The following is a 26,790-nucleotide window of genomic DNA, read 5'->3' as shown; positions in this document are numbered from 1 at the left end:
ATCCAGCTCAGTTTGTTTTACATTTGGCCCAAATGAAAAGATAACAATGTCATTTACCACTTACTATCCTCCGCAGGCCAGAAAAAATGGCCAAATTTCCGGTAATCCTGGGAAACCTAGATGTTACCATCGACAACGTCGCCCCTGACTTGACAAGTAAGCTTCAGAAAAAGCTGAAGTGTCTGCATCCGAAAGAGTTGACTGTAATTCTCTTGGTTGTTTTTAATGTCCCAACTTTCTACTCCACAGACTGCGTGACCTCCTCCTATATCCCAGTGAGGCAGTTTGGGGGCAGTGAGACTGGCCCTCTCTTTGAAGTGGAAGAGTTTGTTCCATGTATAGCCAAATGCTCCCAGCCATTTACCATCTATAAGAACCACCTCTACATTTACCCCAGGCATCTGAAGTATGATGGGCAAAAGTCATTCACAAAGGTACCTTGACCTGACCTTTGGATCAGCATGGACATGAATTAGCATATGTGCAGTAAATGTACAGTCTTCTGGACGCAAGGCCATGCTGTACTGTGGTCTGGTGCACGCTAGCACAGCCACACCTAGTGCTTATCTGAAATGGCATTCAGCTGGTTGCATTGGAAAAGGCCTTGAATGTTCTTCCAGCCTGCAGCACTTTGCCATAAATGGGAACAGAGCCACTGCGGGTCACCGCTGTGTTGTTGCGTTCTTCCACAGGCGAGGAACATCGTGGTCTGCATCGAGTTCAAGGACTCTGACGAGGAGGAGGCCCAGCCATTGAAGGTAGGCCGTCGTCCAGGATAGCGAGTTGAAGGATCGGTCATCACACTGGCATATTTACCAGTTTTGTCGGGTCCCTGCAGTGCATCTATGGGCGTCCAGGGGGGCCACTGTTTACCAAGCATGCATTTGCTGCAGTGCTGCACCATCATCAAAACCCAGAGTTTTACGACGAGGTAAGTGCATCGCCTCCATAAAAACAGAACTGATGCATGTAGTCCCAGTTTGTAGGTTCAGCTGCCTAAATTGACACTGCAATACAGCCATCATTTCTAAGGTGCCCTGAGAGTATGTTTCAGTTAAGTCTGATTGATGAGGGGATTAGGCATCCATTTACAGAACAGTTAAGAGATGGTCTTGGAGAACCAAGGTTAGGCGCCTCCAGTAAAAATATGGAAAACACAACAGGGCGTACTCTGTATAACAGCCATAATTGTCCATTATGCACCCACAGATTAAAATGGAGCTGCCCACCCAGCTCACTGAGAAGCACCATTTGCTCTTCACGTTCTTCCATGTCAGCTGTGACAGCAACAGCAAGGCCAGCACCAAGAAGAAGGACCCAGTGGAGACACAAGGTCAGGCTCCGCCTCTGGCCCTCACTTGGTGTTGTCTCACTGTCTGAACTGCCAGTGTATTAAATCACAACAGTGCAATGTATAGATGTTTATTATGTATATGTACAGATGTATATTCCTGTGTCCTTTGTTAGTGTAGTGTTTACGTTTGTATAGTATTTATTTAATGCTAGGTTGATTGTTATGCATGGATGTATACGTTGTTTATGTCATTACAGAGGCAGTATATTCCACTTGCACAATGTCCTAATATCTCAGAGCATACTATAGTCTCCAGGAGCACAGAGCCTGCAAACCAATAAATAACGGTCACTGTCAACTAGTCACTCACCTAGTCTAAAGCTGCTGATGTTTGTCGGACCTAGAGCTGAACAAATGCCAGCCGCCCACACCTCCAGCAGGGCTGCTGCCCAGTGACGCGTCTCATGCTTTCCGTCTGCAGTTGGCTGTGCTTGGCTGCCCTTGCTGAAGGACGGCAGAGTGATCATGAGCGAGCAGCAGGTCCCCGTGGCTGCAAGCCTGCCTGCCGGGTACCTGGGCTGTCAGGAGAGCAGTAGTAAGGTGAAGGCTTCCCTTAGGGGCACAGAGGGGTATAGTGGGACAGGACACAGAGGGGCACAGAGGGACGGGGCAGAGAGGGATACAGTGGGGTGGGGTACAGAAGGGCAGAGAGGGGTACAGAGGGGCAGGGCAGAGAGGGGTACAGAGAGAAAGAGCACAGAGGGTAACAGAGGTACGGGGCACAGAGGGGTACAGTGGGGTGGGGTACAGAGGGGTACAGAAGGGCACAGAGGGGTACAGAGGGGCGGGGTACAGAAGGGTACAGAGGGGCGGGGTACAGAAGGGTACAGAGGGACGGGGTACAGAGGGGTACAGAAGGGCACAGAGGGGTACAGAAGGGCACAGAGGGGCAGGGTACAAAGGGGCGGGGCACAGAGGGGTACAGAATGGCACAGAGGGGTACAGAGGGGCAGGGTACAAAGGGGTGGGGCACAAAGGGGTACAGAATGGTACAGAGGGGTACAGAGGGGTGGGGTACAGAGGAGTACAGTGGGATGGGGTACAGAGGTTTACTGTTTAAATTTTGTTTTATTATTTCACTTATGTGGCAGTTGAATGAGTGTAAAATTGGACCGAAGGTTTGCTGAAATACCTGGAGGGATATTTTTGCTGTTCCCTTGAAATGATAACGAACTTAATCTGAGCTGAATCCATTTTTAAGTCGATAAGAGGGCATTTGCTGGCAGGCTTATGCACTGCATTGGGGATCATTAGTGCAGCTGATTAGAAATGCCTAGTATTAATACTGGGTTAGTAACTCATTTTGTGTCATTTTCAGCACTCTGGGCCTGAGATTAAATGGGTTGACGGAGGAAAGCCATTGTTTAAAGTGTCCACTCACCTCGTATCGACCATCTACACTCAGGTCAGCTGTCCTGATGGGGTCTTGCTGTGTATCTCCTCTGTCGCTGCAGGAAATAAGACTCTTTGTTTGATGGCTAAACTCTGTCATCTTCCTTACAGGATCAGCATTTGCACAACTTCTTCCACCACTGTCAGAGCAGCAGGTCTGCCAGCCCAGCATCCGGCGGGGAGCTGGTCAAGTTCCTGAAGGTGAGGAGCAGCTGTGCCCACCATACAGCAGCAGTGCCCTGGGGGTGACCCTCCTGGGAGACCTTCTAACTGACAAAACATGTTCTTCAGAAAGCCTTACGCTCACAAATGGGCTTCTTCATAATATTGTGAATTGGGTGGAAATTATGGCAAATCCCTGTGATTTTCCTGCAGTTCTTTTGTGGTGCAGCTTTATAACAGCCTTGAGTTACAGCATCCTCTCAGTATGCCCTGCTGAACTTGGCCCTCCCCCACAGAGTCTGCATGCAATGGAGGGACACGTCATGGTCCAGTTCCTGCCCACCATCCTGAACCAGCTATTCCGCGTGCTGACCAGCGCCTCCCATGAGGACGTGGCGGTCAACGTCACCAAGTAGGCAGCCTCTGGAAGGTTCTGGTATCTTCTGGGAAGTGTAACAAGCAACAGCCTCCTCCCTGAAGAGCAAAACAGCACTTCCAATTTAAACTAATCATATGAGCGAGTGTAATGCATTCCATTGTATGTTCTTCAAGCCAAAACTCATTTTACACATTTTAAAAATGCTTTAATGCTGACAGAACAATGTTTATTGGGCTATAAAAAGCATTTATTGATCCAACGATTTATTGATCGATGATTCATGCAGACCACTCGAACGGCGCTCACTACTTTGTGATGTAATGACAGACTTCGCTCTGACAGTAAAACACTAATGCCATGCGCGCTGTTGCCTCGCAGCTGTCAGTATTGTTTATCAGCTGTGCCCCCTTCCCTGATCAAAGGAATCTGGGCATCATGTTGGTACAGATACAGCAGGAATGAAAGTGTCATGTTGGTGTGGATGTTTGAGCACTATGCTGCTCTCCTGCCCTCCCAGGGTCATGATCCACGTCGTCTCCCAATGCCACGAAGAAGGCCTGGAGCACTACCTGCGGTCTTATGTGAAGGTAGGCCTGCCTATCACATTCTTTGCATACTCTGTCTGCTATCATATAATCCCACACCACATGACTCCGAATATCTGGCTTTAACAAACCCCAAACACATGGTCTCTCTCATTTCACAGTATGTGTTCAAAACGGAGCCCTACACAGATACCACTCTGAGGACCATCCATGAGGAGCTGGCCAAAGCCATGACAGTCATCCTCAAACCATCTACCGACTTCCTCACGAGCAACAAACTGCTAAAGGTATTTCATGGCCTCAACAGCAAAGACGCTTTAGTCCTATCGAGAGTCACATGGAGTCCACAGTAATTGTGGAGTCGTCAGAGGTAATCGCCCTGGTGCTTGGATCAGTTCAGTTTTTGGCCGGCCCAGTCTTAAATGGTGGGCATTCTTAGTGCTTTGTGTCAGTAAAGCAGGCAGAGATGTGAGGGGCCACCTGAGGGCAGGGCAGGGCAGAGGAGAGATGAGGAACAGCTGGAACAATATTATCAACACAGCAGTCGGTGTTCCAGCACGATGCCAGAAAGCAAATGAGTTACATAACAACTTAAGTGCTGCAGTGTGAGGTGCGTTATAGGGGTACAAGGGGCTTTGAGGGTGGGGTTGTGTGTTTTAAGGGGGGAGTATGTCATGTGTTTAGGCTGCAGGGATACAGTAATACCTAAGGGAAGTGTGGAGGATAGAGGAGAAGCAGGAAGAAATGTACGACGCCTTGGACAAGAGGCCAAGTGGACAAGGGGGTACGATGCAGAAAGCTGGATCTGAATTAGCATTATTGATGATGTTTAAGTACGGCTGCAACACTTTATCAATACATTAATTATACACTTTTTTGTTTCCGCTCATATTTTTCAGTACTCCTGGTATTTCTTTGACGCCTTGATCAAATCCATGGCCCAGTTCTTGATTGAAAGTGGTAAAGTCAAAGTAAGTCCAGTGTTTGATTGTGAATTATGAGTAATGGGAAACAAACCAATACCGATATGGGAAACAAACCGATACCGATATGGGAAACAAACCGATACCGATATGTATAACAAACCGATACCGATATGGGAAACAAATCGATACCGATATGTATAACAAACCGATACCGATATGCGTAACAAACCGATACCGATATGGGTAATAAAGTGATATCCGTGAGAGATGTGAAACAGTGTGAATCTGGCAGGTTTCTCCGGCATGATATCATACACTTTCCAGATGACCGTACAGAAGTCCAAATTATAACACACCCATTTCTTCCTAATGACCTGTGAACTTCCAGATGGCCCCATTTATACCACAAGTGATTATTTGTAACATAAACAAGTGTTGTTTTCTAGCCACAGAGAACACTAATCACCCCATGTACCTGTTTATTTGAAAGTTTGGCATGTGTGAGTATAATTTGAAAGCCATGGTGGAAATTTTCTAACAAGAACAGTCAAAGAATGCAGGGATCAAGTGTTTAGCTGAGCTTCCACTGGGCTCTTCTGATGTGGATCCGTCACTGGTATGAGTAGATGTTCTCTGAGGGTCACGGCACCTGGTGGAGCTTAGGGATCTGTCGGCCAGTGTTAGGGCCCGTCACACATTCACCACGGTCCTCCCTTATTTCATAGCTTCCCAGAAACCAGCGCTTTTCTGTGTCCTTCCACCACACCCTGGAGACCATGGTCAACTTGCTGACTCCACACATCACCCAGAAGTACAAGGACAACCTGGATGCTGCCCGGAGTGCCAACCACAGCCTGGCCGTGTTCGTCAAGGTGGCAGCGGCACTTGGGGAACCCCTGCTCTGGCATTTAGCCAGATAAATGTTAAATACATAATAGTACCAAGCGACTAGCAGATTTTAATATGCGCTGTACTAACTAGCACCGCCTCGTCTTTCCCCAGCGCTGTTTCACCTTTATGGACAGAGGCTTTGTCTTCAAGCAGATCAACACCTATATAAACTGCTTCATGCCCGGAGATGCCAAGGTAGTTTGGGCATTGTGAGTCCACTAGCACTTTAGGCTGTCAGGTATTTCAATGTGAAATGCTCTCTTTCCTTTTCAGACGCTGTTCGAGTTCAAGTTTGACTTCTTGCGCGTGATATGTAACCATGAGCACTACGTCCCACTGAACCTGCCCATGCCGTTTGGAAAGGGAAGAATTCAGAGGTTTCAAGGTAATCCACGCTCTCTCTTCCTCATGGCCATATCCTCAGTTCCCAGCACCAACGCAACAAATGCAGCTGCATCAAGCCCAGCGGGTGAGGACTTGCCTGTGTTGAGGTGTCACTAGGGTGATGCAGGTTGTCTATATGCACAGATTACTTATACAGAAATAGGTAACGTGGTTTACTATAACAGGAGAGACCAGAGACCCAATGGGTTCCAGGATCAGAGCTTCACCACTTAGGCCCCCTGAGCCTATGTCAGGGTGTTCACTGGCACCCCACGCCAGGGTGTTCACTGGCACCCCACGCCAGGGTGTTCACTGGTACCCTACGTCAGGGTGTTCACTGGCACCCTACGTTAGGGTATTTGCCACCTCACTGGCACCCTACGCCAGGGTGTTCACTGGCACCCCACGCCAGGGTGTTCACTGGCACCCTACCTCAGGGTATTTGCCACCTCACTGGCACCCTACGCCAGGGTGTTCACTGGTACCCTACGCCAGGGTATTCACTGGCACCCTACGTCAGGGTATTTGCCACCTCACTGGCACCCTACACCAGGGTATTTGCCACCTCACTGGCACCCTACGCCAGGGTGTTCACTGGCACCCTACGTCAGGGTATTTGCCACCTCACTGGCACCCTATGTCAGGGTATTTGCCACCTCACTGGCACCCTATGTCAGGGTATTTGCCACCTCACTGGCACCCTATGTCAGGGTATTTGCCACCTCACTGGCAGCCCATGCCAGGGTGTTCACTCAGCATCTCTGCAAAGGCCTCATATCCCTCACTTTCACTTGTTCCTGTTAACACTGGAGCAGATGTTGGTGTTTGTTTAGACTTTGTTTCCCTCTTTTTTGTGTATAAGCTGTTTCTTTCTCCACGGAGTCATGTGGCACAGGTAGGTGTAAGCTGTGCTGCTTGCCTGTGCTCAACTCTCATGTTTTATGGTGTGGGCCTGAAATCCTGTTGCTTTATGACTTGTCTGTTGTTCAGTGGTCAGTGGGATTGTATTCATAGCGGGGGGGGGGGGGGGGGGGGTCACCACTAATTTATCACACTCATTTCTCACAACGGAGAATGTGACCTGGTAATATTGGCTGTAATTGGCTACTTCGTATATAATTGCGATGTGCTCCATTGAGCAAAGTATTTAGCTAAATCCTGAGATCATTTGCTGTCCTGGGCAGCAGGTGTGATGGCATAACAAGGTCAATTACAGCACTTGAATCACAGGCATCAGAGGCACCATTGTTCATCGTCATCTCAAAGGAATGTCATTTTGTTGTGACTGTAACAAAACAGGTGCTGTGATTTATGTGTCGAGTCAGCCAGCTTGCAGAGTGAAGTCCCTGCTTGATATTATGCTTGGCTCTTGTCTGTGAGCATCCGTTGTCTCTCATTTGATCTTTTTAACACTACATCCATGTTCTCATTCGGTGACCTTTCACTTTCTAGTGGTTGTTGTTTCTTTGCTTTTGATTGGTTGAAGTTTCATTCCATCTGTTTAAAGGAGTTGAAACAACAGAAACTGTAGCTTAACCATTATCCTTAGCCTTTCCAGAATGCCGGGATGCCGGAATGCTTGGCATCGAATGCCCGCATTTCCGCTGAGTCTCTCATTGGAGTGGGCTCATTCCCATTGCTTACAATAGTTTGAGAGGTTCATTATGATTTGTTCACATTTTTCTCTCATTGAGAGATTATGGTTTGTTCACATTTTCTGATATGGTGTTTATTAACCTCAGCTAGGTTAAGATATGTGGGAATTTGCTTGCTTATGAAGATACAAGCATTCCAGTTTATCCAAGGTCATCAGAGCATAGACCTACTGAGAAGTACTCAAGCCCCTCCTTGATCTGGATGTGTGTGTGTGTGTCTCTGTGTGTATGTGTGTTTTTTCCCCCCACAATCCCCTGCCTAGACCTGCAGCTGGATTACTCGCTGACAGACGACTTCTGCAGGAACCACTTCCTTGTGGGGCTGTTGCTGCGTGAAGTGGCCGGGGCCCTGCAGGAGTACCGGGAGATCCGGCAGGTCGCCATCCAGGTGCTCAAGAACCTGATGATCAAGCACACTTTCGATGACAGATACGCATCCAAGGTGGGCACGTACAGATACTTAACTCCGAAGCACTTCTCTGGAAAGTCCAGGCTTGCTGAATCGGCAGGATACAGTAAAGGTGACATTGTGTCTTTCAGAGCCAGCAGGCCAGGCTGTCCACACTCTACTTGCCCCTCTTTGGACTGCTTTTGGAGAATGTACACAGACTCAATGTGAAAGAGGTCTTCCCTTTTCCTTGTTACTCACTTCAATAATGTAAGCCTGGAGACATCTACTGGCTGGAGGTAGAGTTGCACTGAGCACTAGTGATATGGTGCCTTTTTCTCTTTCCTTTCCTTTCTTTCTGGATTCAGAATGGGAGAGATGATTCCCTACTGAGCAGCTCAATGGCAACTCCACAAAAGACAGGGGTTAGCTTGGACAACAGCCTACACAAGGATGTGTTTGGTGTTATCTCAGGGACAGGTGAGCATCGGTTAGCTATGGAAGTTACTCTGCAGGAGTAAGACGCTAGTAATTTGGTAAAGCCTGTCTAAACATCTGCATTCTGTGTCCTGCAGCCTCCCCACATGCCTCATCCACACCGAACATCAACGCAGTGCGGCACGCTGATTCCCGAGGCTCCCTCGTCAGCACTGACTCTGGAAACAGCCTTCCGGAGAAATCTAACGACAAGACTAACTCTTTGGAGAAGGTAGCTCCCAAAGCATCCCCTCTTACCATCGCTCTTGCCTGGCTGTACCCTGATTTACATGCCGTCTGTAATGTTTGTAATATCATGCCAAGGAGACATTAGCCCACCTTAGGATGCCCACCTTGGCATCAATGTCAGTATTAGGATTAGCTGAAATGCTAAAATCTGTGTTAGCATTAGCATTGCTATTAGAACTCATGTTAGCATAAATATCACTTTTACCATCAGTTCACTGAAGCCTAGACTACAAATTCTGTTCCTCCTACAGAAGGTACTGGATTATTTTTAAGAGATGGCCCAGTATCCTGTGCTGATAGTGTGGGATCAGATGGGCACGTGATGGCCTGCTCCCCACCATCCGCACACCCTCGCCCTCATCCTCAGACTTCTGAACTGGCCCACCAGCAGCTCACTTGCCCTTTTTAACCCCCGACACCCCCGCTAGCAGAAGGAGCGATTTGCTCGGAGGCTTTCTGCTGCCACCCTGCCGTTGCCACCCGGCCCCGAGGACTACGTGCTGTCCACTCGCCCCAGGCGTGCCACTGTGGATTTCTCCCAACTCCCGGTGCCCACCATGCCAGAGACAGTGGTGCAGGGCGGCCATACACTCCAAGTACTCTTCCTGTCCCCCTGCCTAATCCTCGCTGTCCCCTGACCCCTCCTTGCGAGTGTCCCCTTTGTGGGTGCGTAAGCATGCCTTTGGGACTCTACCTGAGATCTGCTCTTTGCCAGGAGACAGACTGTCAGGGGTCCTTCAAGTGGCATCTGGAGTCCCTCTGCTGATGTTTAGGTCCTTTCCATCTCACATAGCCCTACCTCACCAGCAGAAGGGCTGTGAAGATGCCATTCTTTGTGTGTCACGGTATCCCTGCCCTGGGGAACATTCCAGGCTTTCCTTCAGTCTCACCTGCAGTTGCACCTTTTGATGGTGTTTAGTGTATAGATAGACTCTCCTCATGGAACCTCACTGGTATGCAGTGTCTTCAGGATGACACACACAGCATATTAGCAGGCATGGCTAACGTCAGGGTCCCGAAGGCCTTCCCGCAAGCCTGCCGCTATAAATGGAGCAACAGCAGACCTTGTGACGTATTGTAAAGGCCACTCATTACCATGGCTGCCCGGGCCATTTGGACCTTCTCACCATGTGGAGCCAGGCGAGGCAGCCAGGCATTTCCTCTGAGGCGAGACGTAGCCTCACTCTTTCCATTCAGCCCCCGAGGAACTCGCTTCTGGCAAAGACATCAACTGACTCTGCTGGTGTAGGACACGCTGGTCTGGGCCTGGTGCCCGCTCTAAACCCAGCTGTGGTCTTGGGTGTGGAGCTATCACAGTCAGAACCGTCATCTCAGGCCTGCAGAGCGGATTTGATGGCCTGCAGCGCCTTGGCGACACAGCAGGCCTCCCTTGTGCTTCCACATGCACAATGCTGCATCTTTTTCCCATCACACCAGCCAGCTGATGCCCCCATAGTAGTGACTTATAGTATGAACCCATATCTGAATTCCTGGGGTAATGTTCCTCTGAATTGTAAATTGTAAATTAATTTTATGTTTCCAAACCTGCCCTGCGATGGGTTGACACCCCGTACTGGACTGTCCTTGCGCCCGTAACTTCCGGGATAGGCTCTGGACCCCCGTGACCCCGCATAAAACAAGTGACTTTGCTGTGAGGAGTGTCTCTCCCCGCTTTCTGGGGAGCAGCTCCTGGCGTGACTTTGCTGTGAGGAGTGTCTCTCCCCGCTTTCTGGGGAGCAGCTCCTGGCGTGACTTTGCTGTGAGGAGTGTCTCTCCCCGCTTTCTGGGGAGCAGCTCCTGGCGTGACTTTGCTGTGAGGAGTGTCTCTCCCCGCTTTCTGGGGAGCAGCTCCTGGCGTGACTTTGCTGTGAGGAGTGTCTCTCCCCGCTTTCTGGGGAGCAGCTCCTGGGGTGACTTTGCTGTGAGGAGTGTCTCTCCCCGCTTTCTGGGGAGCAGCTCCTGGCGTGACTTTGCTGTGAGGAGTGTCTCTCCCCGCTTTCTGGGGAGCAGCTCCTGGCGTGACTTTGCTGTGAGGAGTGTCTCTCCCCGCTTTCTGGGGAGCAGCTCCTGGCGTGACTTTGCTGTGAGGAGTGTCTCTCCCCGCTTTCTGGGGAGCAGCTCCTGGCGTGACTTTGCTGTGAGGAGTGTCTCTCCCCGCTTTCTGGGGAGCAGCTCCTAGCGTGACTTTGCTGTGAGGAGTGTCTCTCTCCGCTTTTTGGCCTTGCTTCCGGTCTGCTGCCATGTGTCTCCTGACCGCTGCCACTCTCTTTTAGAACCAGCCGGCCTCCACTCTTGGGAGCTCTCTGCTACGCTGTGACAAACTGGACCAGGCCGAAATCAGAAGCCTGCTCATGTGCTTCCTGCACGTGCTGAAGAGCATGTCAGAGGGTAAGGTTGCGGCACACTGCCTCTGTGGGCAGTCCCTGACCTGACCATGCTGTCTTTCCGCGGGCTTGGCATCTGACACCCAAACTGCCCATGCCTTCCTGCAGATGCCCTCTTTACGTATTGGAACAAGGCCAGTCCTGGAGAGCTGATGGACTTCTTCACTTTAGTTGAGTAAGTTCTTCATGCTCCATGTATATTGTACCTTCTTCCATCCAGATCTCTTATCAGCCTCATGGTAGGATTGTTAGCTTTAAAGACCCTTGCAGTAAAAGAATACCTTCACATTTTCCTTTTTTAGATGTTTAGTTTTCCCAGTGCAACCTAGATATTAATCTTGCAGTTTTACCTAGTTAAATTTATGCAGCTGCATATTTAAGGAGTAGATGAGCTTAAACGCACCAGGGTGCCACCTCCTAGGAATTTAACATTTTGTAGAATTCCTCCATCACTGCTCCATCTCATGTCCACAGCAGTACTATGCACACATAGAGCACATGCAGGGGCTGCTCACTAACTGCGCCTTTCACATATTTGCAGAGTGTGTCTTCATCAATTCAGATACATGGGGAAACGCTACATTGCCAGGTAATGTTTTTATGTGCAAATTGCTACCTATATAATGAATTAGAATCTTGATATAACATAATCTATGGTTCAGACAAAAAGAACGTTCTTGTTTTTCCTGATGTCAGCCTGCCGTTATCGTAGCTGAATCCTTTTAATAATTCCTGATATCTGTTGTGCCTCTTGACCTTTCTATCAAATGGCATGACTTTAATTGCTGCTGTTTTCCATTAATGCTGTGTGGGTCTACCTGATGGGTCCTGTTAACCCCATGAAAGTGCGCACAGAGTGTGGGACACACCTGCTCTCCTCATTCTCTCACCTTCCCCTTTCTCTGTCTTTTGCACGTTAATGCTGACAAGCTTTAATGTAATAAACAGCATGGTTCCTGGCCTGTCCTGCTTGGGTAAGCCTCACGATGTTTCTGCCCGTACCTCAGAGTGCTGTGTGACCCTTTTTCACCCCACACCCCTCCCTCCCCCCCAAACAGTCCTGTGTCTCCCATCTTCATCACCAACGTACAGCTGGACATGATGTCTCCACTGTAACAGTCTAATTTTCCCATGTTTCTGCTTATACTCCCCCCACTACCTCCATCTGCCGTATTGGTTTCTGTGTGAGTCCTTCACCTACACACACAAGCATCCATCTGCCAAGCAGCGCTCACACGGCCTTAATCCGCTTGAGTCTCTAATCTCCCATGAGGCCTTGGTACAAGGTCATGAGGATGCACTTTTCCGTTTGCTGTTGAGCATCGCAGTTCCACTGCTGGCCGCCGTCTGCCAGACGACACCTCCCAGGCTGCCCTAGCCCCATGTGACCGTGTTCCCTGTTGCCTTTCCTTGCCAGGAATCAGGAAGCTGTGGGTCTCGTGGCCCACGAACGCAAGTCTCAGACTCTGCCTGTATCCCGCAACAGGGCAGGGATGATGCATGCACGCCTTCACCAGCTCAGCAGCCTGGACAACTCCTACACTTTCAACCACTGTAAGCCCCTTGCCTCTTTCTCCTCCGCCATCCTCATCCTCAGTCATTTTTGTAACGCCCATTTAGTGTCTTCCCAGTCTGGCCTCTATCTTCCCTCCTCTCTTAAAAAGCTTTACACGTGGTCAGTGACGTTTCGGCACGTGGAAACCTCAAATAGCTGCTTTTGGCTCACGACTCTCCCTGCACAGCCTACTGCCACTCTGACGCAGACCTTCTGAACCAGTCGCTGCTGGAGGCCAACATCGCCACCGAAGTGTGTCTGACGGTGCTCGACACGCTGAGCATCTTCATCATGGGCTTCAAGGTACACCTCCAACCCGCAATTTCATGTTTCCCCAACCTGGCAGTTGATTGGTATATTATTACTGAGGAGTGAAATCGCTCAAATTAAGAAAGTAATATGAGCTTGATTAATACCGTAACAAAGTGCTGTGTAATTTTCTCCAGGGATGCGCCGTAAGGTGTTTGCATGCTCTTCTTTCCGCAGACACAGCTATGCTCCGACCATGGGCACAACCCCCTGATGAAAAAAGTGTTTGAGGTGCACTTGTGCTTCCTGCAGATCAACCAGTCAGAGTTGGCCCTCAAGCAGGTCTTCACCTCCCTTCGCACCTTCATCTACAAGGTAAGAGGCCAGACAGCTTATCAAACCGAAGCTAAATTCATATAACAAAAGTTAGCGGTTAGCAGTCAAAATTTTTTTTTTTGTGGATTATCAGTTTAGCATTATCGAATTTTGGAGTTAGTGGGTTAGCAGTTTTCAGTTAGCTGTGCCCACCACTGGTTAATGGTAGATGATGATGATGGTTGTTGATTTTTAATGTTGATTCTTGAGTGTTTTTTGATGATGATGATGATGACGACGACGACCCTGGCAGTTTCCCAGCACCTTCTTCGAGGGCCGTGCCGACATGTGCGCCTCCTTGTGCTATGAAATCCTCAAGTGCTGCAACTCCAAGCTGAGCTCCATCCGCAGTGAGGCTGCCCATCTTGTCTACTTCCTGATGAAGAGCAACTTTGAATACACAGGCCGCAAGTCCTTCGTCCGCACACACCTGCAGGTACAGAGGGGCATCATCCATAACTATCCAAATAAATGTGACTGTAGATTCAAGATGGTTGAATGTTGTCACTGGTGTAGTGCTTAGGACCTGGACTCTCTGACAGGTGGTGATCGCGGTGAGTCAGCTGATCGCCGATGTCATCGGGATTGGAGGAATTCGGTTCCAGCAGTCTCTGTCCATCATCAACAACTGTGCCAATAGTGACAAGATTGTGAAGGTTAGCAGCTGCCCACCTTATTTATACAGTAATTGCAAAAGTGCTGTAAAGTCAAGGTCTAATATACTGCCCCACAGAAATGTCATAAATGTATATTTTATCAAAGTTGAGTTCTGACTGAAATCAGGTCTCTATGGCTGTTTTGTTTCATGACAAAATATCTTAGTTCAGCTATAAATGTAAAAATTACAGTTATGACAAAATCCACACTAAAACAAAGGCAAAATACCCGTGTTCTCAGTTTCAATGTCAGTGTAGTTACTGTGTTTTACCATTGTAGGGCAATATTGTATTTTACTGTATATTACGCAGTACAGTAATGTTGAGGTAAATACAGATTTTATACAGCTTGCCACTAGTAATGTAGTTTCTGTGTGAATCAAGAGATGGTCCTCTGTACCTTACTGCTGCAGAACACAGCCTTCCCGTCCGAGGTGAAGGACCTGACTAAAAAGATCCGTACGGTGCTGATGGCCACGGCGCAGATGAAGGAACACGAACACGACCCAGAGATGCTGGTGGACCTGCAGTACAGCCTGGCCAAGTCCTACGCCAGCACACCCGAGCTGCGCAAGACCTGGCTGGACAGCATGGCCCGCATCCATGTGAAGAACGGCGACCTGTCCGAGGTCAGTGCCAGGCCAGGCCAAGGGGTGGGGTTTGGACGTGCAGGGGTGGGGTTTGGACATGCAGGGGTGGGGTTTGGACGTGTAGGGGTGGGGTTTGGACGTGCAGGGGTGGGGTTTGGACGTGCCGGTTTAACCTCCTCTACTCTGTCATGTCTGCAGGCGGCGATGTGCTACGTCCACGTGGCGGCACTAGTGGCTGAATACCTACGGAGAAAAGGTACTGATTACACAGGAGGATGATTATTAGAAGTCATACCGTTTATATCCACTATGTGGAACCAAAGTTGTTGGTTTTTAACAGCACCATTTTTTATTTGATATTTGTAATTCTCCTTTAAGGCACTGAAGGGGAACGTAAAAGGAAATTCAGGGAAAATATTCTTTTTCTTTCAGGTTTTCATTTTTCTCATATAAAGTTTTGTAATTTGTAAACAATTAATCAATTAATTACCTTGTTTTAAATTTTAATAATAAAATAATGAAATGATAATGGGGAACCTAAAAATCAGTGTTGCATTGAGATAAAACAGTGTGCACAGCCAAGTAATTTGCACTAAAACACTTTCGCAAAGTGTGACAGTATTATTTTTACAGCAAAATGATTAGTCGTGAGTGGCCCAAAATCAGGACAGGGAGTGACTGCTGGCACGCAAAGGTGCATTTATCTTCGGCTCTGGAATCCCGCGGGGTTCAAGGGTGGAATACTATACCGCTGATGTGGTGGAATCGGCGTGCTCTTTTGATAAGCAGCGATATCCTCCCGTTATCTGCACTGTAATCAGGCGGCCAGCGATCGATGAGCACCACGGGGCCATAGACAGAAGGTATAAAGAGAGAGAGAGCACAGCGGGCGGCGTTATGGGGAGCCAGTGAAGGCAGCCCTTAACAGTGAAGGCAGCCCTTAACAGTGAAGGCAACCCTGAACAGTGAAGGCAGCCCTTAACAGTGAAGGCAACCCTGAACAGTGAAGGCCGCCCTTAACAGTGAAGGCAACCCTGAACAGTGAAGGCCGCCCTTAACAGTGAAGGCAGCCCTTAACAGTGAACCTCTGGCCTTGCAAAGCCGATGCAAAGCTGCTCTGAATCACGGCCACAGTGTGTCTGGCAGCCCAAAAAGACAGCCAGTTTAAACATTTAAAGGCTGTTAAAATTCATATATTTATATTTCAGTGCCAAATCCATTCTGGATTATAGGGGACACTAATTCATTAATTAATTGTGCTGTGTGGAATTATACTATTGAAGACTAAACGTGATTTATCAATGAATGAATGAAAATGGATAAATAAATAAATAAATAAATAAATAACCTTTCCTATACATCAGTGAATAAACAAATCTGCAAAGTGAATGAATGAATAAATAAATATGATTTATTTATGGCAAAGATTTTTTTCAAATTCATTTATAATAATAATAATAATACATTTTATTTATAACGCACTTTCCATTAACAAAATCTCAAAGTGCCACATTAAAAACAACAAAGTTAAAAACATCCATAAAATCTAAAAATATCACAACTACTAAATATGATATCTCAGCAGTTGTATGTTTTCCTAAATAAAAAAGTCTTCAAATTTGCTTTTGCAATTGGACATTATCTTCATTCAATTACATTTAGCCTGGACTACCATAAATCTGACAATTTATCTAGCTAACCAATAAATCTTGTTTTGCGGTTGAAGGATTCCACAATAATATACATACGGATGTTTTCATCTATAAGTTAATCAGGTGGGCAGCCCTAACCTTTTTGGCCAAGTGGGAAAACCAGACAGAAGTGATAGTGACAGTAATTGTTCATATCTACCAACAGTTTATTTATTTATTAATTTGTTCTGAAAACTTATTTACTGGTTGATTTATGTGCTTGTTTGTTTGATTGTTTTTAAGTCGTTTGCTCTTCCCTATTACACATTAATGACATTTAAATAACTGCCACTTGACACGTGTAATTGGCTGTTAGTTCCCACCCCTCCATCCATTTCCTGTACCCGCTTGTCCTGTGCAGGGTCACGGGGGAGCCATTAATTATGCTGCACAGGATTAAGTCATGGTTCTGTTTCTCATGGTTGCCGTGGCGACGTGGCAGGTATGTTCAGACAGGGCTGTTCTGCGTTCCGGGTGCTCACGCCCAACATTGACGAGGAGGTGTCCATGATGGAGGACGTGGGCATGCAGGACGTCCACTTCAATGAGGTGAGGGAGCCGATCCTGCACACCCCCCCTGGTCCACGTGACCCTCCGCTGTTTGCCTCCAGTTATTATCATCACCTGGCCAGGCAGTAAGTTGGCCTTGGCGGTACAAATTTATTTCACAATCGCCCGTTGTCTCCATGCCAGGGAGGCAGAGACTGCGTGCTGTTTCTGTGTTTATCCACCGTGGCTGTAAGCATCTGTTATTACAGCTGGGGGGGGGGGGGGGTCATCACTGTATACCTATAAACTCCACTATAACTTGTCCTTTATCACTCTTTGACCACTCCCCCACACGCATGCCACCCAGCTGGCTACTGCCTGACAAACAGCCCAGTTTGCACTCTGCTGTCTGGGCCCCGTAGCTACAGTGACCAAACGCTTCACTGCACCTCAGCTGCACCAGGACAGCAAACACTCATCAGTATTTGGACCCACTTTGCCACCATGGACCACAGAGGGTTTATCGAAACTCCTCTCGCTGGTCTTCAACAGCGTTCAAAGTTCCATCTGCCAAATGTACCATCATTGCGTTCCCAGAACAGATTCCCATGACATATTCAGAAACATGCCGAGGGGAACTGAGAGTGACAGTGTTGTCCTTCGTTTATGGTGGGATTTTAGACAGACGAGGTTTTAATGATGCTTCTTTTGCAGTTGTTTCCCTACCATGCTACAGGCCTCTGATATACCTTGGGGTCAGAAGTGAAAGAATGAAGTTTATATTATATTTCTATTTTATACATGTCATCTTTTACTGAACATACTATTATTTTCTTAGCACGTTGTACACGATTCTTAGCAACAGACTGACATTACAAAATGAATACGCCCTAATATTTATTTAACCAGAGTAATTGTCTAATAGACAACCTAATAATCAATGATGATAATCTTAAAGTATTTAAAAAGGTTGTGGACTGTACTTTAGACAGCTGTATTTTATAATCTTTCTGTATGAGTCTTTTCAGCTTGGTCCACACTTCCTGCATTATCACCCAGAATAGTTTACGTTGTTTGATTTTTATGATGCCCGGCCGCTGGCTCTTTGTATGGGCGCCCCCGTGTGGCAGGCATGTGTCACACACTTCCCTGCCCCCACAGGATGTACTGATGGAGCTGCTGGAGGAGTGTGCAGACGGGCTGTGGAAGGCAGAGCGCTATGAGCTCATCGCTGACATCTACAAGCTCATCATCCCCACCTACGAGAAGCGCCGGGACTTTGAGGTGCCAGATGCGGCTGCGTGAACAAAATAATTATGGCATAATTCCATTGATGAGCCCCCTAAATTTGACGTCAACAATTACTGTGTTGCAAGCAAAATAAAACTTGTATCCAGAGTGTAACCAATTTTTTATTTTATTTAAAAAGAAAAAAAAAAAAAAAGGCTTATAAACATCCCTGCTGAGCAATACCAGGCAAATCACACGCTAAATATTTTTCTGCACAAGAGTCCCTTGATCCTGTCTGGTGCTGAATGGATATTTAGCAGGAAGACACGGGCATAGACCCAGGGTGGCAGTGTGCTGTTGTCATTCTCCTCATTCGTGTCTGTGCATGTGTGCTGTGTAGAAACTAGCTCACCTGTACGACACGCTACATCGCGCCTACAGCAAAGTGACGGAGGTCATGCACACGGGCAAGAGGCTCCTGGGAACCTTCTTCAGAGTGGCGTTCTTTGGCCAGGTGAGGCGTGGACACGTTCTGGCGGGCCAATCGCAGGCGTCTTCGGTAACAGGGTGACAGCTGACCTCTCTGCCCGCTGGGATTCGAGGGTTAGAACCCTTAACACCTTAACTTCACTGCTTGCATCTTTTGCTGAACTTCGACACGGTGAACGAATGCTTCTGCAGCTATTACTTATTTTTCATTAAATGCAAAAACTTCATTTGCCTGCTCCAAATATGTCTGTCCTAATCAAATATCTCTGCTTTTTGTCTTCCTCAAAGGCAGCGGTAAGTTGTACAGTAGCCCCCCCCCCCACCCTAACCCCCTTAGTTTTCCTTTGCCGCTTCCAAGCCGTGAGTGTGACATGTCTCCCTGCTTCTCAGTTGTTGTCTCGGACGTGTCTATCGCTTACAGTTTGCCCTCACGTTGCATAGACACCACTATGGCAGCTCGATGCTCCACGACAGCTGTGCATGCAGCTAAAAATGACAGAAAGACTAATCCCACCTAACCCCAGCCTCTCTGCCCCCCCCCCCCCCACATCTGCCTGCAAATCATTCACTGTGGAGCTTACAAACATCTTGTTGTCTTTCCGTGCCTGTGCCCGTGCTGCTCAGTTAGCAGTCTCACACCATGTAGAGCTTTGTATCCATAGATCCTCTGGTTGCCATGGTGCTACTTGTGTTCTGTGTGAAGATGCTTGGTCAGAAAGAAACGGTGTGTGAATGTTCAAGGCTCAGGACTGCTTGGAATAATGGTGGTTTTGTGTCTCTCTTATGGCTTTACGGCTCTGTAGCAGTACCAGTTTACAGACTCTGACAGGGACGCGGAGGTAAATGAACGCAAGAGAATCAAGCGGTGCATTAAATGCGATGCATTAAAGCTGCTGGTGTGCGACATGTCCTCGTCACCGTGGCCAGTTATGCATCCCTTTCCCATTGCCCCCAACCAGCCCATCCATTTCAGCCGTGTTGCGTGCCCACTGTTGGTGTGTCCTGGCAACCGTCAGCCATCTTGTTTTTAAATAGTCATGAAAAGTCTGCTGCTTTGCTGGCGTGAGTGTACCCACTGATGCAGACCCATTATCATCCCGATTGTCTCACTGAACAAAACACCTGTTTAACAGGAGCTGTGTCACGTTACGAAATTTACTTTCTGTTTTTAAAAATGCCTGAAATGGAGGTAGCACAAAACCTGTGTTGTCTGTGGAACATGCTGCACTCTCCACTTTACCTTGTGGCCAATTTCTGTATAAAGAGGCAAAGACACTTTACAGATTTGGACTTGGTGGTGCCGTGTAGCATTTGGTTGAAGATCTTGCTTAGGCAAAATATTTATCAACATTACAGACGTGAAGTGTGTTAACAGATAACCTCTCTGTACAGAAACTACCTTTTTTGAATAATTTGAGATCACAGGTAGCTCATAACTTCTTTACTTATTTATTGTGCATATTGTCATACATACTTTCCGACCCTTCGGTTGCGTGGTTAGAGTGTAAAACTACTAAACTTGGGTGTGTTTTCCATATGTGCTTTGTTGGAGTGTGTACATGTGTGAATAGGTCTTGTTCTGCGTGTGCTTTGTTAGTGTGGTCAATGTTCAGCCAAACCCTGCTGGGTGCGTTTCAATGTCTGTCTTCACCATGACAGATCCAGGCATAAATTGTGGGTCTGGTCATGTTTAATGTACGTCCCAGATGCTATGTACATACATGTGTCGGCAGTCATCTTTGGATTAGATATGCAGAAACACATAACACTGTCATTTAGGTTTAATTTCACATTTACACATCCCTCCAAATGCTGGCATTTAGGTTCATCTTTAAATTTACACATCCCACCAAGTGCTGACATTTATGTTTGACTTTACATTTGCACGTCCCTCCAAATGCTGGCGTTTAGGTTCACCTTTACATTTACACATCCCTCCAAATGCTGACATTTAGGTTCACCTTTACATTTACACATCCCTCCAAATGCTGACATTTAGGTTCACCTTTACATTTGCACGTCCCTCCAAACGCTGGCGTTTAGGTTCACCTTTACATTTACACATCCCTCCAAATGCTGACATTTAGGTTCACCTTTACATTTACACATCCCTCCAAATGCTGACATTTAGGTTCACCTTTACATTTGCACGTCCCTCCAAACGCTGGCGTTTAGGTTCACCTTTACATTTACACATCCCTCCAAATGCTGACATTTAGGTTCACCTTTACATTCACACATCCCTCCAAATGCTGACATTTATGTTTGACTTTACATTTGCACGTCCCTCCAAATGCTGGCGTTTAGGTTCACCTTTACATTTACACATCCCTCCAAATGCTGACATTTATGTTTGACTTTACATTTGCACGTCCCTCCAAATGCTGGCGTTTAGGTTCACCTTTACATTTACACATCCCTCCAAATGCTGACATTTAGGTTCACCTTTACATTTACACATCCCTCAAAATGCTGACATTTAGGTTCACCTTTACATTTACACATCCTTCCAAACGCTGGCATTTAGGTTCACCTTTACATTTACACATCCCTCCAAATGCTGACATTTAGGTTCACCTTTACATTTACACATCCTTCCAAACGCTGGCATTTAGGTGTATCTTCACATCATGCAAACATTGACATTCGGCTTTACGTTTACTCCAAAGGCTGACACTTCGATTTACAAAGCACTCTCAGGTGACAATGTCCCTCTTAGGAAGAGGCCATAATGGAAGCTGCTGTTGGTCACTGTCTGCCAGGGTTTCTTTGAGGATGAGGATGGCAAAGAGTACATCTACAAGGAGCCCAAGCTCACCCCTCTCTCCGAGATCTCCCAAAGACTCCTCAAGCTCTACTCGGACAAATTCGGCCCAGAGAACGTCAAGATGATCCAGGACTCCGGCAGGGTAACAGCTTTTCATCTCGGCCTAGAGGTTCCTTCCCTGTGCTACTAACCATTCTCACCTGAAGCAGCTGCTACATACGGGTAGAGTAGGCAGTACCTCTTTTTTTCTTGAGAATAAACTAACTTGAAATAACTCATTACTTATATTTTATTGTCATTTAAAGACACGTTCGCTTGCTTCTCACTTCCTCAATTTTTTTTTCCACCATCTGTCACTGATTGTCACTTATGCAAAGCCAAGTGTAGCTAAAGCTTTTCCTGTAGATTACCTTATCTGTAGGCCAAAACGCTACAAATTTATAACCAAGGAGTATATCTGCACTTATGGCCTTTCGAAAGCATGGTTGTAGCACATGAGAATGTGCCCGTATGCTTGGGTGCTCATATGTACACGTGTTTTGTGGGCGTACTCATGTGTCACCCCTAGTCTTCAGGAAATTATATCCTTCCTGCTAGATAAACGCTGTTCAGGGACAGTCTTGGTCTAATCTCATTATGAATAGCTATAACATAAGAGCTTTAATGCTGTGTATCAGTTTTGGATACAGTACTGTTACCTTTAACAGAGCCTCGTTATAATGGATTGAACTGGGATCTCCTGTGTTTATGTTGTATTACATGTGTATGTGTACACACTGGATTGGGATGTGCTCATTATTTCACATAGATTAACCCAAAAGACCTGGATTCGAAGTACGCATACATCCAGGTCACTCACGTGACCCCCTTCCTGGAGGAGAAGGAGCTGGCTGACAGGCTGACAGACTTTGAGAGGAGCCACAACATTCGGCGCTTCGTCTTCGAGACACCTTTCACCGTCTCTGGCAAGAAGCAGGGCCTGGTGGAAGAGCAGTGCAAGCGGCGGACCATCCTGACCAGTAGGTGGCACCACTGCCTCCCCTGGACCCTGCGTACACAGCGCATCCCATGAAAGAGAGGGAGTGAGACTTACTCACCACATCCCTTCTTATTCGTCATACAAATTACTTAATGATATGGTTTGACTAATCAGTAGTCAGATGTTCTTTTCCTTATGTCTCACCTTAGTTTTATTGTTATATTATTTCATAAATCCCAAAGTACAGATTTTATCTTCATTAGCTGATAATAGTGCAGCTGATTGCAGAGGACAGACGGACTTTTCCCTGAAAAAAATGCTTGAATCACGACTTTTTGTTTGGGCAAAAGCAGATCTGGCAGCACTTGTGCCCCTAGACAGCGACATGAATTAATCCTGCTGAGATTTCACACGTCAGTGTTACAGGATCATCAGAAGTATAGATACTGTGATGGTGAACAAAATATTGCAGCTTTGCACCTTACAGGACTAACTTGTATGAAATATAATGCAGGTTTACTTCTGTGTTCACAAGACATGTAGTTTGGCATCTCCAAAGTGTCTGTAGCACACTGGTGTCCTGTCCAGAGTATATCCCTGCCCTGTGCCCTTTGCTGTTCAGGAGAGGCTCCAGGCCACCAGCAACCCTGTCCAGAGATTGGAAGATGGATGGATGGATTATTAGTGAGAATGTGCTACCCTAACACATTGCATCCCTGTCTGACCCCCCCCCCCCAGCCACTCACTGCTTCCCCTACGTGAAGAAGCGCATCGCAGTGATGTACCAGCACCAAACGGACCTGAGCCCCATCGAGGTGGCTATCGATGAGATGAGCAGGAAGGTGGAGGAGCTCCGGCAACTCTGCTCAGCTAGTGAGGTGGACATGATCCGGCTGCAGCTCAAGCTGCAGGGCAGCATCAGCGTGCAGGTGTGCAGACGTGTTCTTTGCCTGTATGATAGCATCAGCGTGCAGGTGTGCAGACGTGTTCTTTGCCTGTATGATAGCATCAGCGTGCAGGTGTGCAGACGTGTTCTTTGCCTGTATGATAGCATCAGCGTGCAGGTGTGCAGACGTGTTCTTTGCCTGTATGATAGCATCAGCGTGCAGGTGTGCAGACGTGTTCTTTGCCTGTATGATAGCATCAGCGTGCAGGTGTGCAGACGTGTTCTTTGCCTGTATGATAGCATCAGCGTGCAGGTGTGCAGACGTGTTCTTTGCCTGTATGATAGCATCAGCGTGCAGGTGTGCATATCCGTCCACTCACTGTCTACTCCCCCCTATACCCCCTAGGTGAATGCTGGTCCGCTAGCCGATGCTAGGTGCATATCCGTCCATTCACTGTCTACTCCCCCCTATACCCCCTAGGTGAATGCTGGTCCGCTAGCCGATGCTAGGTGCATATCCGTCCATTCACTGTCTACTTCCCCCTATACCCCCTAGGTGAATGCTGGTCCGCTAGCCTATGCTAGAGCGTTCTTAGATGACATCAGTAGCAAGAAGTACCCTGACAACAAAGTCAAGCAGCTGAAAGAGGTCTTTAGGTAAGTCGCCAGAGCCCCCAAGTTCCACTTTTGCCCCACCTAACTGCCCAGGTCTAATTACTGGTTTTGTGCAGGCAATTTGTGGACGCCTGTGGCCAAGGCCTCACCATAAACGAGCGCCTGATCAAGGAGGACCAGCAGGAGTACCACGACGAGATGAAAGCCAACTACCGTGACCTTGCCAGAGAGCTGTCCAATATCATGCACGAGCCGGTAAAATCTCACTGTATTCACTAGACTTTTAGAGGTTTTAAAATACTTTTATTGCTAATCTGACAAACATACCTGACGATGTGAGAATAACTGTTTTCTCCCCTCCATTTATGCTGACATGAACAGATTGGATGGTAATATTGACGTCGGTGTTCAGTTTAGTTGTACGTGATTTGTGTGAAGGCTAAAAGCTCACCCCTTTCTGAACGGCCTGCGTTTTTCAGATCAGCACGGTGGAGGACAGCGTGAAGACTGTCCTGGCCGACTCCCTGCACATCTTCAACGCCATCAGCGGCACGCCCAGTGGCACCACCATCCAGGGAATCCCCAGCTCCTCGTCTGTGGTGTGACGCGGGCCCTGCTGTCCTGACCCAAGGGAGAGCAAACCTCTGTACCCTCCCAAAGAGAAGCGGACACCCCTGGATGCCCCCTTAAGCCTCTCTGCTACCCTCTCCAAGTCCTCCAGCTCCTCCCCACATTTCTCACTCCCATGGTCAGCTTTGCCTCGCCAGCAAATGGCTGTCGGTGGCTGTCGGAAAAGCAGGGTGATGTTCGTTGACCAAACTTGGATGACTTCTCCATATCACACATCGTCCCTGTAGCTCAGAGCTTTGACTCTCTCCTGTGTCTCTCCCTGGGGATAAATGCCTTCAGAGGTCCCTGAGGAGAAGTGGACAAAAAGAACACAATGTGGAGAAATCGGAAGAAGTCTGAAGAGCAGACAGTCGGTGTTGGTGATCTCAGCCTTCATCCTGGACTGAACCCAAACAGGATCATTCCGTCATGTTTCCTGTGGAGACATACTCTTAGTCACAAGAACACTAAATGCATGTAACTCACTTTCCCAGGTTTGTATGTCCTTTTTTGTTGCATTTGTATTATTCACAGGTTTTAAAACTTTTATCAGTTCTTTTTGTATATATATAGCGTTTCCAATGTATCGTTAATGAAGTCCGAGAGTTTTCTTTTTTTGAGGTGTGTGAAAAGGGCAGTATTTGTGATTGTTTTTGTCACTGTACACACAGACAAATTGTACTCCTTGGGAAATGTCCCCTCTGAAAGCAAATGTTCCAGCAGCACTTTTGCTCGCAGTTCCCATCACCGTGCCGACTGTCTTTTGTTAAGGTGAACGCTGGAGGACACGTTGTAAAGGTGTTACGCTGGGCTACCCTCCTATCCAAATGCAGTGCAATATTTGTCTTCTTCAGTTCATACACTGTAAAAATGAGGTTTGTCCCGCTTGCCAAAGCAACAGGATGTGGAACCAGTAACATACTGTGGACGACCGGTTGTCAGATAAAGCTTTAACCATTCTGTTGTTTAATTGTTAATAAAAGTCATTTTATATCTTGGGAGTTTTAGGGGGTTTTTATTTTTATTTAAGAGTCAAAGTTCTGCTGTATTTAAGAAAGGCAATTTTCCCTAATTACACACTTTTAATTAAAATTCACTAATTTCTCTGCAAATATATGTTGTGTACTGTTTGCTTTTTGGTTATAATATTTGAAGAAAAATATGTTTATCCAAAATATGCATGTTTTAGTATAGTATTCACATCACCATCATTATGGAGAACATTGCTTTTTAGATATTAGCATCTATTTTTTGTAAAAAAGCAATGGATGTAGTATTTGAGTTTTTATAAAGGAAATTGTATTTATATTTGCTTTTGCTTCACCAATTAAAAAAGAATGACATCCCTGAGAGAGCCGTGTGTTTTGGGCTGATCTCGGCAAAGCCCACTGGTGAGTAACAAGCTCTCTGATTCGCCTGTTCATAATTATGGGCTTGTCAGTTCTCTGTTTTTTGATTGGTCCCCTTCTTTACACGGTGTAAACATGGAGCTGCTTATTGCTGCTCCATCACTGAGCAGCATCTCGCTTTCCATTTCATCTTGACTAATCATTGCTTTTACTGTAATTTTCTGTTTTCAGAGGTTTCAGTAGTAGCTGTAAATCCATTTTCCAGCCTTGACCAAATTCATGTGGATAGGAAGGATTTTCAGCCTGACTCTAAGAACAATGACAGTGAAAGCTGAACCTCGCCATCTATTTTAGTGTTTTTATCTGCCCAACGTCATGACCCTAAGCACAGCCCTGACATAAGTGCCCACCTTGCTTGGATACAACCCAGCTTAACAGGTATCTACACTCTAAAACAACTTCCTGTGCTTGTCGTACACATAGTTCTGTGCTGATGGACAGGGTGGACACATTGCTAGTGTACATGGAAATATTGAATGTCTTGGCAGAAATGACCATCGAAATAGGGAACTGTAATCACAATGAAATTAAGCTGAAAATACAGCACAGCAGCTGTAGTCACCAACATGTGACTGGAAGGTAGTTGGGTCACATCCTAGCTGGTGAATTACAGTTACAGTTTGTTGAAATTCAATATGACTTGGCTAAACAACGTACCTGAATACTGAGTAAATCTGCTGTTATTGAAGTTACAAAAAACAAGAAGCCAATCTCCTACCTGGCTGCCAACCATCAACGTATCACTTTTTCTTGTGCATCTTCAGTCTCTTTTGTGTGGCCCCAGCAATAACATTTTATATTATAATTCTCTGACTTTCATTGTAATCAGTTACAAAAGGGAAGTTAAACCTAAATGTCCTGCCATTGTTTTCATCATGCTCCCTACGGGTCAAAGGTCATTTCCGTGATTCGGTGACGAGCCGTCATTGCCAAACCTTTATCTGATACCGCAACAGGCGTGGGAACGCGATACGACTGATTAATTGGCATTTGTGTAGCTCCAGTCTGATCTCAA

The 26,790-nt window shown here is 46.9% G+C and overlaps 1 protein-coding gene and 1 long non-coding RNA gene across 7 annotated transcripts in view; one reads left to right on the top strand and one right to left on the bottom strand.

Annotated features, from left to right (window-relative positions):
• Positions 1-25,716, top strand: part of LOC111859664 (dedicator of cytokinesis protein 9) — an 86,029-nt gene extending 60,313 nt beyond the window's left edge. For 2 of the 5 annotated variants that reach the window (XM_072699971.1, XM_072699969.1), the window contains 39 exons: positions 77-156; positions 250-434; positions 693-758; positions 839-931; positions 1,210-1,333; positions 1,776-1,894; positions 2,673-2,759; positions 2,858-2,947; positions 3,205-3,320; positions 3,805-3,874; positions 3,994-4,119; positions 4,732-4,803; positions 5,484-5,630; positions 5,761-5,844; positions 5,923-6,034; positions 6,896-6,928; positions 7,952-8,130; positions 8,229-8,312; positions 8,445-8,556; positions 8,652-8,785; positions 11,076-11,190; positions 11,295-11,361; positions 11,728-11,775; positions 12,604-12,740; positions 12,929-13,044; positions 13,228-13,365; positions 13,619-13,801; positions 13,908-14,021; positions 14,435-14,650; positions 14,810-14,867; positions 16,745-16,851; positions 17,953-18,075; positions 18,422-18,535; positions 21,273-21,419; positions 22,086-22,296; positions 22,995-23,185; positions 23,699-23,799; positions 23,874-24,012; positions 24,237-25,716. In XM_072699971.1, the coding sequence (XP_072556072.1) occupies positions 77-156; positions 250-434; positions 693-758; positions 839-931; positions 1,210-1,333; positions 1,776-1,894; positions 2,673-2,759; positions 2,858-2,947; positions 3,205-3,320; positions 3,805-3,874; positions 3,994-4,119; positions 4,732-4,803; positions 5,484-5,630; positions 5,761-5,844; positions 5,923-6,034; positions 6,896-6,928; positions 7,952-8,130; positions 8,229-8,312; positions 8,445-8,556; positions 8,652-8,785; positions 11,076-11,190; positions 11,295-11,361; positions 11,728-11,775; positions 12,604-12,740; positions 12,929-13,044; positions 13,228-13,365; positions 13,619-13,801; positions 13,908-14,021; positions 14,435-14,650; positions 14,810-14,867; positions 16,745-16,851; positions 17,953-18,075; positions 18,422-18,535; positions 21,273-21,419; positions 22,086-22,296; positions 22,995-23,185; positions 23,699-23,799; positions 23,874-24,012; positions 24,237-24,362 (4,564 nt within the window). In that variant the 3' untranslated portion in view covers positions 24,363-25,716. Of the gene's footprint in view, positions 1-76; positions 157-249; positions 435-692; positions 759-838; positions 932-1,209; positions 1,334-1,775; positions 1,895-2,672; positions 2,760-2,857; positions 2,948-3,204; positions 3,321-3,804; positions 3,875-3,993; positions 4,120-4,731; positions 4,804-5,483; positions 5,631-5,760; positions 5,845-5,922; positions 6,035-6,895; positions 6,929-7,951; positions 8,131-8,228; positions 8,313-8,444; positions 8,557-8,651; positions 8,786-11,075; positions 11,191-11,294; positions 11,362-11,727; positions 11,776-12,603; positions 12,741-12,928; positions 13,045-13,227; positions 13,366-13,618; positions 13,802-13,907; positions 14,022-14,434; positions 14,651-14,809; positions 14,868-16,744; positions 16,852-17,952; positions 18,076-18,421; positions 18,536-18,798; positions 18,805-19,313; positions 19,350-21,272; positions 21,420-22,085; positions 22,297-22,994; positions 23,186-23,698; positions 23,800-23,873; positions 24,013-24,236 lie in introns of all 5 variants that reach the window. The other 3 variants (XM_023842549.2, XM_072699970.1, XM_023842548.2) reach the window with 3 other exon arrangements.
• On the bottom strand, positions 22,189-24,340 carry LOC140578535 (uncharacterized). Of its 2 annotated transcripts, none has more exons than XR_011982784.1 (3): positions 24,209-24,340; positions 22,461-22,903; positions 22,189-22,325 (listed from the first exon to the last, which is right to left on the bottom strand). It is a non-coding gene; the product is annotated as an uncharacterized lncRNA (long non-coding RNA). The 2 variants fall into 2 exon arrangements; XR_011982785.1 differs by having other exon boundaries at positions 22,290-22,563; positions 22,777-22,903.
• Positions 25,717-26,790: the final 1,074 nt, after the last annotated feature.

The sequence above is a fragment of the Paramormyrops kingsleyae genome, chromosome 1 (genome assembly GCF_048594095.1).
Source record: "Paramormyrops kingsleyae isolate MSU_618 chromosome 1, PKINGS_0.4, whole genome shotgun sequence".
Lineage (NCBI taxonomy): Eukaryota > Metazoa > Chordata > Actinopteri > Osteoglossiformes > Mormyridae > Paramormyrops > Paramormyrops kingsleyae.
Note: the sequence above shows the minus strand (reverse complement) of the source record. Positions and strands in the feature narration are given on the sequence as shown.